The sequence below is a fragment of the Lipotes vexillifer genome, unplaced genomic scaffold (genome assembly GCF_000442215.2).
Source record: "Lipotes vexillifer unplaced genomic scaffold, Lipotes_vexillifer_v1.1 scaffold35, whole genome shotgun sequence".
Taxonomy (NCBI): domain Eukaryota; kingdom Metazoa; phylum Chordata; class Mammalia; order Artiodactyla; family Lipotidae; genus Lipotes; species Lipotes vexillifer.
The window spans coordinates 429,715-443,438 of record NW_006780561.1 but is presented as its reverse complement, the minus strand read 5'-3'; the positions used below and the strand labels follow the sequence as shown (position 1 = coordinate 443,438).

The 13,724-nt window shown below is 35.8% G+C and overlaps 1 protein-coding gene across 1 annotated transcript in view; it reads right to left on the bottom strand.

Moving 5' to 3' along the window:
- The window catches only part of STAU2 (staufen double-stranded RNA binding protein 2), a 300,448-nt gene that overhangs the window by 275,996 nt on the left and 10,728 nt on the right, over positions 1-13,724 (bottom strand). The window contains exons 3-4 of the mRNA XM_007453718.1: positions 8,828-8,987; positions 276-419 (exon numbers count right to left, since the gene is read on the bottom strand). Coding sequence (XP_007453780.1) covers positions 276-419; positions 8,828-8,987 — 304 coding nt within the window. The remainder of the gene's footprint in view (positions 1-275; positions 420-8,827; positions 8,988-13,724) is intronic.

The window sequence follows — 13,724 nt, the reverse complement described above, 5'->3', positions numbered from 1 at the left end:
AGATAACTGGAAAGCCCACACCACACTGTGGAATGAGTTTAAAACATGGTCCTGCGTGCAGCAAACACAGGGCTCTTACGACTCAGCAACAACCAGCTCCTGAAAAAGTTAATTTTCTTTATTTATTACTTTAAGTATTCCTGATAAGCTTGATATATCTAAATTCCATGCAAAATGCCCCAAGTGAATTTTCTTTACAACAAAAATACCTTTTGAGTTTCAGAAACTTTTACAATATGCGTAAAATAATAAATAAGAACAAAACCAAAGAAGACATACAAACCTCTGATTGTACATGCCCCGAAAGTTGTAATTAGCTCTATAATTTGGGAAAGGCTTTGGATCTAACGGCCTGTAGATGGCAGGCTCTCCCCTTTTCATAGCAAGCCCATTCAGTTCCACAGTTGGTGTTATACTACCTGTTTAAAAGAAATATTAAAGGCACACAAGTGAAATATTTCCATAATAAATCATGCAGTCCATATTTATCTTACATATAATTACAATGGAAGAAGGTGGCAGTGGATGCCCTTCTGCCTGATTTTCTAAGGGGGTGCATAAACAAGCTACATAAACAGGAAAATCGTTTCTAGTGAAATCTCTTTGGGGTTGCTGCAACATTTTCTGTACATTAATGACCAAAAATTCAACTTTATAGTCCCACTGTTTCAAAACAAGGAAAACAGAAGATTCATAGATGGCTTTGTTTGGATATTATAAAGCAACTACTGAATTTCAAAGTTCCTTACTCCAGAAAGCTTACAACTACTTAATCATTAAAAGCAATATCATCTGTGAATATTTTAAGTTACATTTTGGTTATCAAGCAACTAGAATTAGCAATATGTACAGGGTCATCAGTAACTCTTGGACTTATCTAATGAAAATAAATTTTGAGTTTTTTCTATAACCAACAACAGGACAAAATAGTAAATACAAGTAATGCTTTCTGTGGATAATCTTAAAAGATACATGCTGAAGCATCTATGGATGAAGTGAAATGTCTGAGATTTGTTTCAAAATAATTCAGAGGACAGAGAGATGAGAAACAAGGTGGGATGTGTGAGTAACTGTTGTGCCTGATAACAAGTACAGGGATGTTCAATAGCTTATTTTTTCTACTTTAGTAAAAGTTTGAAAAATCCCATAAAATATAACACACAATGTACAATTATTATGTCAAGTTATTTTAAGTGCCAAAAAAGGTCATTTAGTAAATATATATGTTCCAAATAACAAATCACAAAAATGAATCTAAAGCTTTTATAGAGAGTAAAATTTATTTCTAATGTAAATTCTGTATTATTTCATTTGAATTATGCCTTTTGCACCATACATTTAAGACTCCCCTTCATCATGAACAAAAATGGATCCGCTTACTGCAGCAGAGAAACTGGGGCACCAAGTACTAGGTGAGGGGTGGTGGAGCCTGACACAAATGCACAACTGGCTGCTAGGTCATAAGCAAGCCATCAAGAGTCATAAGCAGCTCATTTTATGTCTCATCTCTAAAGAATTCACACGAAACCACTGAAGAGCATAATAAGAACAGGAACTAAACCAAGGTTAAGAAAAAGGTAAAAATAAGGGAGGCGGGAGGACAAAGGAGAAAGCAGAAAAGAAAAAGATAAGGATAAGAAAAACAGCAAAGAAAAGCTAACATGTTAGGTAGTAAGTCGAATTAGTCCAAACCCCAAATTTAACACGTACACTCAGGGCAGAGGAAGAGTAAGTCAAGCACAAAGGGATTCTTTCTTCGTTTCTTACAGCATTTTACCGAGGGGTAAGTAAAACGTACAAACCTTAAGCATACAGCTCCATGAGTTATTATACATGTAACACTCATACAACCACCATTCAGATCAAGATCTGAACATTTCCACCACCCAGAAATACCCAGTCAATACCCACCTCCCCATGTTATCCATTCTGACTTCTGTCATCATAGATTAGTTTTGCCTATTCTTCAAATCTAAATGTGTATTAGTTTGTCTTGCTTCTTTCACTCAACATAATGCTTTGTTGAATATCACTTTCAAACTTTACCACTGAAAAGCATTCCACTCAGTTTATCTAATCTGCCCTTGATGGGACATCTGGGTGGTTTTCAGTTTGAGGCTATTAAGTATCAAGCCACCTTGAACACTCTTCAGCAAGTCTCTCAGCAGACATATACACTCTTTTCACTTGGGTATACACCTAGCAGTGGAATTGCTAGGTCAGAGGGTAGGTTCATGTTTAATGATAAAGTTAAAACTGCCTAACAGTTCTCCAAAGATAATTTTTAACACCAAAGAGCCATCTACGCCTTTAGAAGTTTAAATTTTTCTTATTCCATAAAGATTTCAGTTTAATAATTAACAGATTAATCAGTTGTACAATTTATGTCATTATGAATTCTACTTTGCAACAATCAAACAGGCACAAATAGCATAAAGTTCAAATGGGAAAACTAGAAAAGAAAAAAAAAAAAGCTTGAAAGACCTCATCCTTTAAGTATGGCAATAAACAGGAAAGTAATGTGTTTGAAAATGAACAGTGAGATGATTTTAATGCACTGGTAGGATATACTATGTCTGCCATCCACACCAAAATTGCACTTTAAACTAGGTAAAAGTACTGTATTCATATTATTTAAATAAAGAAATAACCTCATACAAATTCCTCATTTGAAAGTAAGGCTACAGTGCATTTTCTTCATAGAAATGCCAGAAACTGGTGTTGTGAAGGAGAGTAGAAGAGAAGCAGAAAAGCACAAACCACACAGAAAAGGTTTCCACTCCTCTGAGTGAAGAACTCCATCTGTTTCCTACAGAATGAGACTGACATCTCCACATGTGCATACCTCTCGTTACTTACATAGTAATGCTCTCACAGAAAACATTTAAAGAATAACTTCAAACTATGAGCTGTCTCTAGGAAATGCTAAGTACCATTGCTTTCAACATGTGACGGTTAGACCCAGGTTGCATAAAGATAATCATTGCATAGGAATCCTCACGTATTTTATGGCTATAGAGTTGACACTGTAAACACATAACCAGTTTTTAGTGGTTTTTAGATACATTAAAGGAAATTTCTATATTTACCAATGATAAAAAAAAGACTGATTAATTAGATATACAAACGTATATCACAACAATTGTGGACTCCTATCATGTGACAGATTAAAAACAAGATGCCACAGCTAGTTTTCAAGGAGCCATGTATTACTAACACTTAAAGAAACAACTTTGTAGGAAGTTAGAAAAGTCCCTGGAACATAGTAGTCACTCAATAAATATTTGTTGAAAGAATGAATTAATTAATCAATAAATCAGGGCTCTTGGAGAAATGATTGGAGTCAGGGCAGGGAAAACACAAGATGACCCAGGAACATCTTAGTGTGCCAGAAAGAAATGCCCAAAGAATGATGAGGAAATTATCTGAAGGACACAGGAGTCAACTTGAAGGGGTCATACCACTGGTCAATTCTGGGACAATTTGAGCATCAAAATAAATAATGACGATTGTAGATCCTAAACCTGTAGGTAAAACAGAAATCCAAGAGCCTATAGTGATATAAATAAACAAACCAAAATGACAGGGACAAGAAAGCTCTTGGGTAGAATGCCAACTAATAAATCGAAAAAGAATACGGAATTAAAAATCACTCTTTGGTAACCTTCAGAGTAGTCATGGATTCAGACAAGAATCATCAATCATCAGTCTTTCATGTAGGTGAAAGAAAGCTTGACAAGGAACGGAATGTTTATATAGTCTCAAAGTACCTCCTCAGAAAATAATTGTTCGGAGCTTCCCTGGTGGCGCAGTGGTTAAGAATCTGCCTGCCGATGCAGGGGACAGGGGTTCAAGCCCTGGTCTGGGAAGATCCCACATGCCGCAGAGCAACTAAGCCCATTCGCCACAACTACTGAGCCTGCGCTCTAGAGCCCGCGAGCCACAACTACTGAGCCCGTTTGCCACAACTACTGAAGCCCACGTGCCTAGAGCCTGTGCCCCACAACAAGAGAAGCCACCACAATGAGAAGCCTGCGCACCGCAATGAAGAGTAGCCTCCGCTCACCACAACTAGCAGAAGCCCGCGTGCAGCAACGAAGACCCAACACAGCCAAAAATAAACAATAAATAAATAAATTTATTTAAAAATATATTTGTTAATTATACTATTTAATAATAAAACATACTTAAAATTAATTAACTTTACAATACAGAAGCCTGGCAGACATACTCTTCACCAAGAAACAAAAGACATCACTAATGGGACAAATCAGTATCATGTGTCTCCTGATATGAAACACTGAGATGAGCCCAGGTCACTTCTGTGATATTCATGCTAAAAATGCATAAATCATGAGGAAACTCCAGACAAACTCCAGTGAGGGGCATTCTACAAATGATGTGTAGAAACATCAAGGTCATAAAAAACAAGAAAGACTGAGGAACTGTTTCAGACTGAAGTGGAATGAAGAGAAACAGTAAGCCCATGATGCTGATTAGATGCTGGTCTTACAAAGGACATAACTGGGACCATCAGTGAAGTGTGACTGGAGTCTGTGGATTACACGGTGATACCAAATCGATGTTAACTTCCTGATAGGACAGTGTCTGTGTACTTAAGAAATAATGGGTAATGGGACACCATGTCCATAACTTATTCTCAAAAGGTTCAGAAATGTTAACCATTCCTGAGTGATGGGTACCTGGGAGCTCTATGTACTCTTTCTACAAAATTTATATGTATAAGAAACTATTTCTAAAAAAAGTTTAAAAAAGTAAGAGGAAGGAGAAAGCAAAGTAGTTCTATGATATCCTCCTCATTAACAGCAGATTTACCCATGCTGTACTAAATTTAACTCCTCTCTGGGACATAACTACTATTTAAGGTCCATCTACTTCCTGTGAAGTCAGGACTGGATCTCCCCTCCTCTGCAGTGCAGACAGGAATGGATTGTCTTTTCAATAAAAGTGCTAAGTTAACTGAATGTCTGTATATTAAAAGGAAGAAAAAAATCTTGACTCCTACCTCACCTCATACATAAACCTCAATTCCTGACAGACTGTAGATCTAAATTTAAAAGATAAAATAATAAAACTTCTAAAAATAATATGAGGTTATCGTCACAATTTTGTGGGAGATAAAGATGTCTTAAATAGCACAAAAAAAGCAGCACCATTCCAGCAATTCCACTTCTGGGCATTTATCCCGAAAAAACAAAAACACTAACTTGAGAAGATATATGCACCCCCATGTTCATGGAAGCAAGCTAAGTGTCCACTGATGGATGAATGGATAAAGAAGAGGTGATGATACACATACACAACTATTATACAGCAATAAAAAAAAATGTTTGCCATTTGTGACAACATGGATGGCTCTTGAAGGCATTATGCTAAATGAAATAAGTCAGACAGAGAATGACAAATACCATACGACCTCACTTATATGTGGAATCTAAAAAAAAGAAAACACAAAAAAACAGAACTCATAGATACAGAGAAGAGATTGGTGGCTGCCAGAGGTGGGAAGTGGGGGGAGGTGTAATAGGTGAAGGGGGTCAAAATGGTACAACCTTCCAGTTATAAAATAAATAAATCATGGGGATGTAATATACAGCATGGTGATTATAGTTAATCATACTGTATTTTATATTTGAAAGTTGCTAAGAGTATATCTAAAGCGTTCTCATCATGAGAAAGAAAATATTTTAATAACTGTGCATGGTGACAGATGTTAATGAGATATTGTGGTGATTTCACAACATATACAAATATCAAACCATTGTGCTGTACAGCTGAAACTAATATAATGCTATGCGCCAATTAGACTTCAATTTTTAAAAAGCACTAACCATAAGGGAAAAGATTAATAAATTAGACTTCGTTAATATAAAAATTTATGTTCATCAAAATGCACCATTAGGAATATGGAGAGATTTGCCATACATATATCTGACAAAGTATATTAATCCAGAATATGTAAGAACCCTGTAAGTCAATAAAAAATTGAAAAAATTTAAAAACTGACAAGGCAGTTTCTTAACAGGAAAAATATATCAACAGCAGAGAAGATCCTAATGGCAACAGGCATATGAAAAGGTGATCACTTTAATTATTAGGGAAATGCAAATTAAAACCACAATGAAATACTACCATATCCCCAGAAGAACAGGTAGAAATTTTAAGATACCCTATATTGACAAGGATGTGGAAAACTCTCATATACTGCTAGTGGGAGGGAAATGTGATAAGTTTGACATTATGTATTAACACTGAAAACATGCAAAACCTATGACCCAACAATTCCAATCCTAGCTACATAGCCAACAAAGATGTATACATCCAAGAATGCTCATAGCAATCTTACTTCTAACAGCCCCAAACTGGAAGCAACCCAAATGTCCACCATTAGTAATAATGAATAAGTAAATTGTGGTATATCCATGCAGTGGGATACTACATAGCAAAGAAATACTAGACTGTTAACACACAACACAATGAGTCTCACAAACAGGACATTGAGAAAAACAAGGTATCACAAAAAAGTATGATGCATGATTCCAACAAGCAGGCACCACAAATCTAGGATGACAGAGAGAAGAGTGGCTCTTTTGGAGATGTTTAACCACTAAAAGAGGGCATGAGGGAGGCTTCTGAGGCACTGGTAAAGCCCGCAAAGTGTTCACAGTGCAAAACGCCATCAAGGCTCAACAACCATAATTTGTGCACTTGCCAGAACATAATATTATATCTTATTTTAAAAATTTACCTCAACAATGAATAAACGTGTAAAATGTCATACAAAAAAACTGTAAATAAATAAAATTAAAATTTACCCCCCAAAATCTACTCATTCTGTCAGCTCACTGCAACATTCCACGGTGGAAACTCTTATCTCCACTGGTCTGAAAGGCCAGTGAGCCAGACTCTCTCCTGTTTCCTTCCTCTGACTCCTTTGCTAGTTTACCTCCGGCTACAACCCTTGGAAGTGGACCTGACCCAAAGCTCAGCACACAACACAAATGGACACTTGTCCTTCTGTCCATTCCAACTTGCCGTGCCAATATTCCAGCAGAGGAGGGGGCAACAGCATTCCATGCACGTGTGTTTCTTTTCTTTCTTCACCCGTAAACTATGGCAGTGGTTTCCTAACTGATTTTGCTTTTGGTATTTTCCACCTTCCATTCACATGTCAAACTCAACTTCCTAAACTGCTCTTTTAAACACATCATCCACCTGCTCGTGAAAATTAATCCAAACTATGGATAACATTTATCTCCTAAAGCTGCAGTCAAGTCCATCACAACCTACCTTCTAACTACATCTCTCGTCTTGTCTCTCACCAGACACTTGCCCTGCTCTAATTAAAAACCGTCTACAAAAAAAATTTTTTTTGCAAAACCCATCATCCAGATTGCTATTCCAATGTCTTTCCTCGTCGTATTCCCTCAGCCTAGAATACTCTTTTCTCTCCTCTATACGTACGTGCCTACTCTCTATTCATGACCTATATCTCACCTCAACCACTTCAGTCCGTGTTTATCGTCACTTATAATACCGATGCCTATTATTACTCACTTGGTACTTAATCTTTACCACTGAGCTACATGTTTTATGTAAATGACTAAAATCCTCACAGCAAAGGACAATGGTTTATAACTCTTAGATATATTAAAGCAAATGCTTAATAAATAGAGGTGGTGGTGGTGTGGTGCTAATGATCAACCAGTAACCTGAAGAGAGTTTTAAAAGTTAAAAAAGTAGATAGTCTCTTACCAGCTTCAAGCTGAATTGGATTTTTTATTTTAATAATATTTTTGCTCATTTACCCATACTTAATAACTACTGGAATCAGCTGAACAGATGCAAAAGGACTACTACTAGGAAAGTCATGGCATTCTGGAGAAAGCAGTCCTTGCAAGAGGAGACTGTCTACCTAACACGTGCCACGTGGGAAAGAAGTGTCTGACCTGACTCAGACCATAAGCATGTGAACTATAATTAAACAGACTACAGAGTCGCTGCTGGCAGGCAAGTGTCTTTTTTCACTCCGTCACAAAAGTACTCCATCTAAAGGAGTATCGGTCAGAAGGTAGCCACTTGCATTAATAGGTTAACAGATGAGTAAATGGACATAGAGCTGGCACTAAACTTATGGAACTTCATTAATTTGAGGCTACCAGTTCATGTACTGTGTCTGATACAGGTTTGCGCTTCCCAAGAGATAACTGGACATATAATGTTTTTGGTACTGCATGCAATTAGAACAACTTTTTCAAATTATTCTTAGGAGATTAAAATTAGAACACTCATTTACTTAGCAGTACATTACACACAGGTGGGTTTTTCGGATTTGTGGGTTTCTTAAACTCCATATGAATGTTCTAAATGTAAATGGCAACCATTTCTACATGAACAAATAAAATAATAAGATGCTTAGGGCTAATTTTACAATTTTCTATTAAACTAAAATAAAGAATAACTTTTTGATTATTAAATTATATATTATACATTTAGAAAGAGAAATTGATCATTTCTATCTTGCTTTAGAAAAAAAAACTCAGTCCTATTTTCTGTTCTTTGTATCCAAATGTCTCTTTATCACACATAAAAAGTAAATAATGCACCTTTAGAGTATCCACTAAAGCAAACTTTTAAAATAATTACAAGTACCATCTTCATTCTCTCACCTTCAGTTATTATTCGGCTGTCTTTACCAGCTGTGCTGTCAATACCTGTTGACTATGCAGTGCGCCCGTATGAAGGGAAATACAGAGAACAGCACATGCAGAAGATGACAACAGGAGGAAACGAGTCAGGGCCATACCTGGGTTATTGTTAACACTGCTTTTGGGCGGCTTCTGAACTGGTTTGGGAAGCGTGGATTCAGTCAAAGCCTTGTTAGCGACAGCCTGCTGGGCCTTCTTTATACTGCTCCCTTCGGATTCCCATGTCTGCTCCCCAAGACTCAGCTGCACTGAGAACATCTTGGAAAAACAGAGACAAAGAAGACATTGAAATTTTTCAGGAAATAAAGTGTGCTGTCTGAGAGAAAAATAGATACACCACAGAATCAAAATTTTAGAGCTAGAGTTGAGCTTACAGATCATTTGCAACAAAAATCTTATTCTAACTAGTGAACGAATTTTAAGAGATTGTGCCAAATTCTGTTCTATCCAAAGGCTTAACGGCAGCTCTAAGTGTACATGTTGGGTAGAGTGTATCAAGAAGAAATCGCTTCCCTAAATGGAATCATACTGTTAATGTCAGTCAAACAGTCTTCAAAACAGTAGAATAAGAACAAAGAGTAAGAGAAACTATACGAGAATCCAAAAGGTCCTGTCTCTGTAACTTTTACAAAATCTAATTCCTTAAACTTTATACCCAGCACAATCTAGTCAGTGAGTCAGGAAATCCTATTAAATATTCTGTCATCAAGGAACTCTCAATCCTCCACAACCAACCTTTAACCAGTCACCAAATTCAGTCAATTTTAACCTCATGAATATTTCTCAAATCTCCTTCCTCTCTCTGCCAGTGACACTGCTACACTGCTTCAAAATCAAATACTTATTGATTATGAAGAAGTAAACGTCTTTGCAGGAAAGAAATCAGGTAGAAAATACCTTTAACAACAGAGTGATTAAAGTTAGCATCATCAATAATCATTGAAAGGGACATCATGTGCCTCTGATATGATCCAATGAGAAGTATGTAGCATTCTTGGCTAAAAATGTTTACCCTGAATCTAATCACAGGGAAACAATCAGGCAGATCTGGGTTATGGTATATTCTATAAGACAACTGACCTAAACTCTTCAAAACTGTCAATATTATGAAAGAAAAAACCAAACAAAAGAATGCATGGGGGCTGTCCTAGATTAAAGGATGCTGAAGAGACATGATGGGGTGTAATAAAGTACAATGTATGATCCCTGACGGGATTCGTACTGGGAAGAAAAGTATAAAGGGCATTTAGAGAACAACCAGGGAAATTTGACTATAGACTATAATATACTAAACAAACTCAGTCAAGTTTAAATTTCTTGAGTGATTATAGTACTATGATTATGAAGAAGAATGTCTTTGGTCTTACAGGATAGATATACAAGTATTTAAGGATAAAATGTCATGATGGTTGAAATTTATTTTCAAATTGTTCAAGGAAAAAGTATGTAATTATACAGAGGGAGCAAGAAAAGAAGTAAATGTAGCAATGCAGTAAATAACTGAATGATTAGTAAATCTGAAAGATCCATTATACTGCTCTTTCAATTTTTCCTGTAGGTTTTCAATTTTTCAATACAGAGTTGAAAATATTTATAAGCATTTGAAATTCAAAATACGTACATATCTATTAAAAGTGAATAATTTTTCTTTTATTCTGATTCAGTTTAAAATTTTTACCTAAAACATATCTTTAATTCATTGACCCCCGATTTTAAAGTGATTTTTCAATGACTAGGTCTTTCGGCTTTCAAATTACAGTATATAACAAAGAACTCTGCCACAAAGAATACATTCTCTCTCCCATTCTCCTCCAAATCAGTTCATGCTCCAGAATGTTCCATCCATTCTTCTTCCAGTAATTCAGGTTCAAAACCTCAACAGCTTCTTTGTTTATCCTTGCTTTCCTAAGACTTATTTAACAACACCTCAAAACTGTTCCTTGCTATTTCTGTTGTCACCACCTTAGTCTAAAGCCCCTATAAACTCAGATTTCCTGCCTCCTAATCTTCCAGATGTCATCACTTTCCCAGTCTCACTGGCCAGACACCTTTGAATGGTCTTCCTTGCCTGCTCCATTTCTTTCTGCATTCTCCCCTGCATCCAGCTGATTCAACTTCATAAATATTTTTCAGATCTGGCCTGAATATTTGCCAATATCTTAGGGAACAGTATCAATGTATCCCTCTCCTAAATTACTATAAGACCATCCTAATGTCACTCCTTTAACATAAGACTTTCCCATTCAAACTATCCTTCTTGGGAATTCCCTAGTGGTCCAGTGGTTAGTACTCTGTACTTTCACTGCCGAGGCCTGGGTTTGATCCCTGGTTGGGAAACTAAGATCCCACAAACCGCGCCATCACCAACATGAACATTCTATAAAATGCAAATGCATCCGAGTCAATCCTCTGCTTTTCTGAAACCTCTTAAGAATCCTCCTTCATTGTACACCTAAAACTAATACAACATTTTATGTCAATTATATCTCAATAAAACTGGAGAGAAAAAAAAAGTCCCACTACAATAAAAATTTTGTAATTTTGAGTAGGACTCCTGGGACATACTGTTTCTGAGCTGAAGTCACAATCCACCATTTACTATGTGTAACATTAGGGAAGTTAATTCTTTCCCTCTGTTTTCTTACTCCTTTAGTGAAAGTGGGGTAATAAGAACACAGAGAATAGTTATGAAAATTAAAACAAAATTGTGTAAATGCCCCCATCTGAAATGTAGAGATTGTCAAACTGGATAAAAAAACAAAATCCAACTGTATGCTACCCTCAACTATAAAGACACATGGTTTAAAAGCAATGGGATAGAAAAAACTTTATCATGATAACATAAAGCAATGAAAGGTCAGAATGGTTATATAAATATCAGACAAAGTAGATTCCAGAGAAAAGACTACAACCAGTGATAACAAAGGTCATTTCATAACGATAAAGGGGCCAGATAATCAAGAAGAGGATTAGCAATCCTAAACACTTGGGCGACTAATAACAGAGTTTCAAAATACATGAAGCAACAACTAACAGAACTGCAAAGAGAAATAAAGAATCCACAATTAAAGTCAGAGATTCAACACTTCTCTCCCAATACCTGATATAACAATGACCAAGCAGACAATCAGGAGGAATACAGTAGACCTGAACAACACTATCAACCAACATAACCTGACTGCAATGTTTTTAAAACACTCTACCCAAGAAGAACAAATATACATTTGTTCTCAATTTCTCACAAAAAATTTACCAAGACAGACAATATTCTGGACCATAAAACAAGTCACGACAAATTCTAAGGAGTCAAGTGATGAACAGTGTGCTCTCTGAACACAATGGAATTAAATTAGAAAAGAATAACAGAAAGATCTCTGGAAAATCTCCAAATATCTGGAAACTACATAACACATTTCTAAATAACCTATGGGTAAAAGAAGAAACCAAGGGGGAAATAGAAAGTTTTTTAAACTGAATGAAAATGAAAACTCTACATTTCGAGAGATGACACTGCTAACAGTACCAAAGGTCAATTTCCAGCACTAAATGCCTACACTACAGAAGAAGGTCTCAAGCAAGTTAACTTCAGCTTTCATCTGAAGAAACCAGAAAAAGAGTAACTCGAACCTGAAGTAAATAGGAAAAAATGTAATAAACATAAAAGCAAACGTAAGAAAATGAATAGAGAAAAATAATAGAGAAAAAAAAAATCAATAAAACCAGAAGCTGGTACTTCTCAAAGATCAATAAGATTTGTAAACCTCTGTGCAGACTAATCATGAAAAAAAGATAAGACACAAATTACCGGTATCAGGAATGAGAGAGGTGACATCATTACAGATTCTTAAAATATTAAAAAGAAACAAGGGAATATTTTTTTTAACAACTTTATGCCAATAAACTCAACAACATTAAGTTCTTAAAAGCCACAGTTACTAAAGCTCATTCAAGAAGAAACAGGTAACCTGAACAGCATTATACACGTTAAGGAAATTCAATCTGTAATTTAAAATCTTTCCACAAAGAAAACTCCAGGCCCAGATGGTTTTGATGATAAATTCTACCAAACATTTAAGGAAGAAATAATGCCAGTTTACAAAAACTCTTCCCAAAACTTGAATCAGAAGCAACACCTCTCAACTTATTCTATGAAGCTAGCATTACCTTGATACCGAAACCAGAGTAAGATACTACCAGGGAAAACAAAATAAAACTACACACCAATACCTCTCATAAAATAAACATAAAAATCCTTAACAAAATATTAACAAATGGAAACTATCAATATAGAAATGAGAGAAGCATTTTATCCCAAGAAGGCAAGGGTTGATTCTACATGTCAGAGTCAGTCAATGTAACTCACAATACTAAGAGATTAAAAATAGAAAAATTTTTTTGAAAAAAGGAAAAATCATATGACCATCGCAATCAATGTAGAAGAACCATATGACAAAAACCAACATCTATTCATGTTAAAACTCTCAGCAAAAAAATAATAATAAAAAAATAAAATAAAGAATTTCCTCAATCTGATTAAAGGCATCTACAGAAAAAGCTACATCTAACATCAAAATTAATGAAGAAAAACTGAATGAGACTGCCCATAGAGTCAAGTTAGAGATATCTGCTCTCACTACTTTTATTCAACATTGCACTGTAAGTTCTACCAATGCAATTAGGCAAGAGAAATAAATAAAAGACATTCAGATTAGAAAGTAAGATTTTAAATTGTCTTTATTTACAAATAGCTTGTGGGACACCGACCAGAATCTTAAAAAAAAACAGAAAGAAAAAGGCTACTAGAACTAATAAGTGAGTTTAGCAAGACTGCAAGATGCTAGATCAATACAGAAAAATCAGTGTATTTCTGAAGCAGACTCACAGATATAGAAAACAAACTAGTGGTTACCAGTGGGGGGGGGGGGGGGGGAAATATAAAGATGAGGGAGTGGGAAGTACAGACTATTGGGTGTAAGATAGGCTACAGGATGGAAC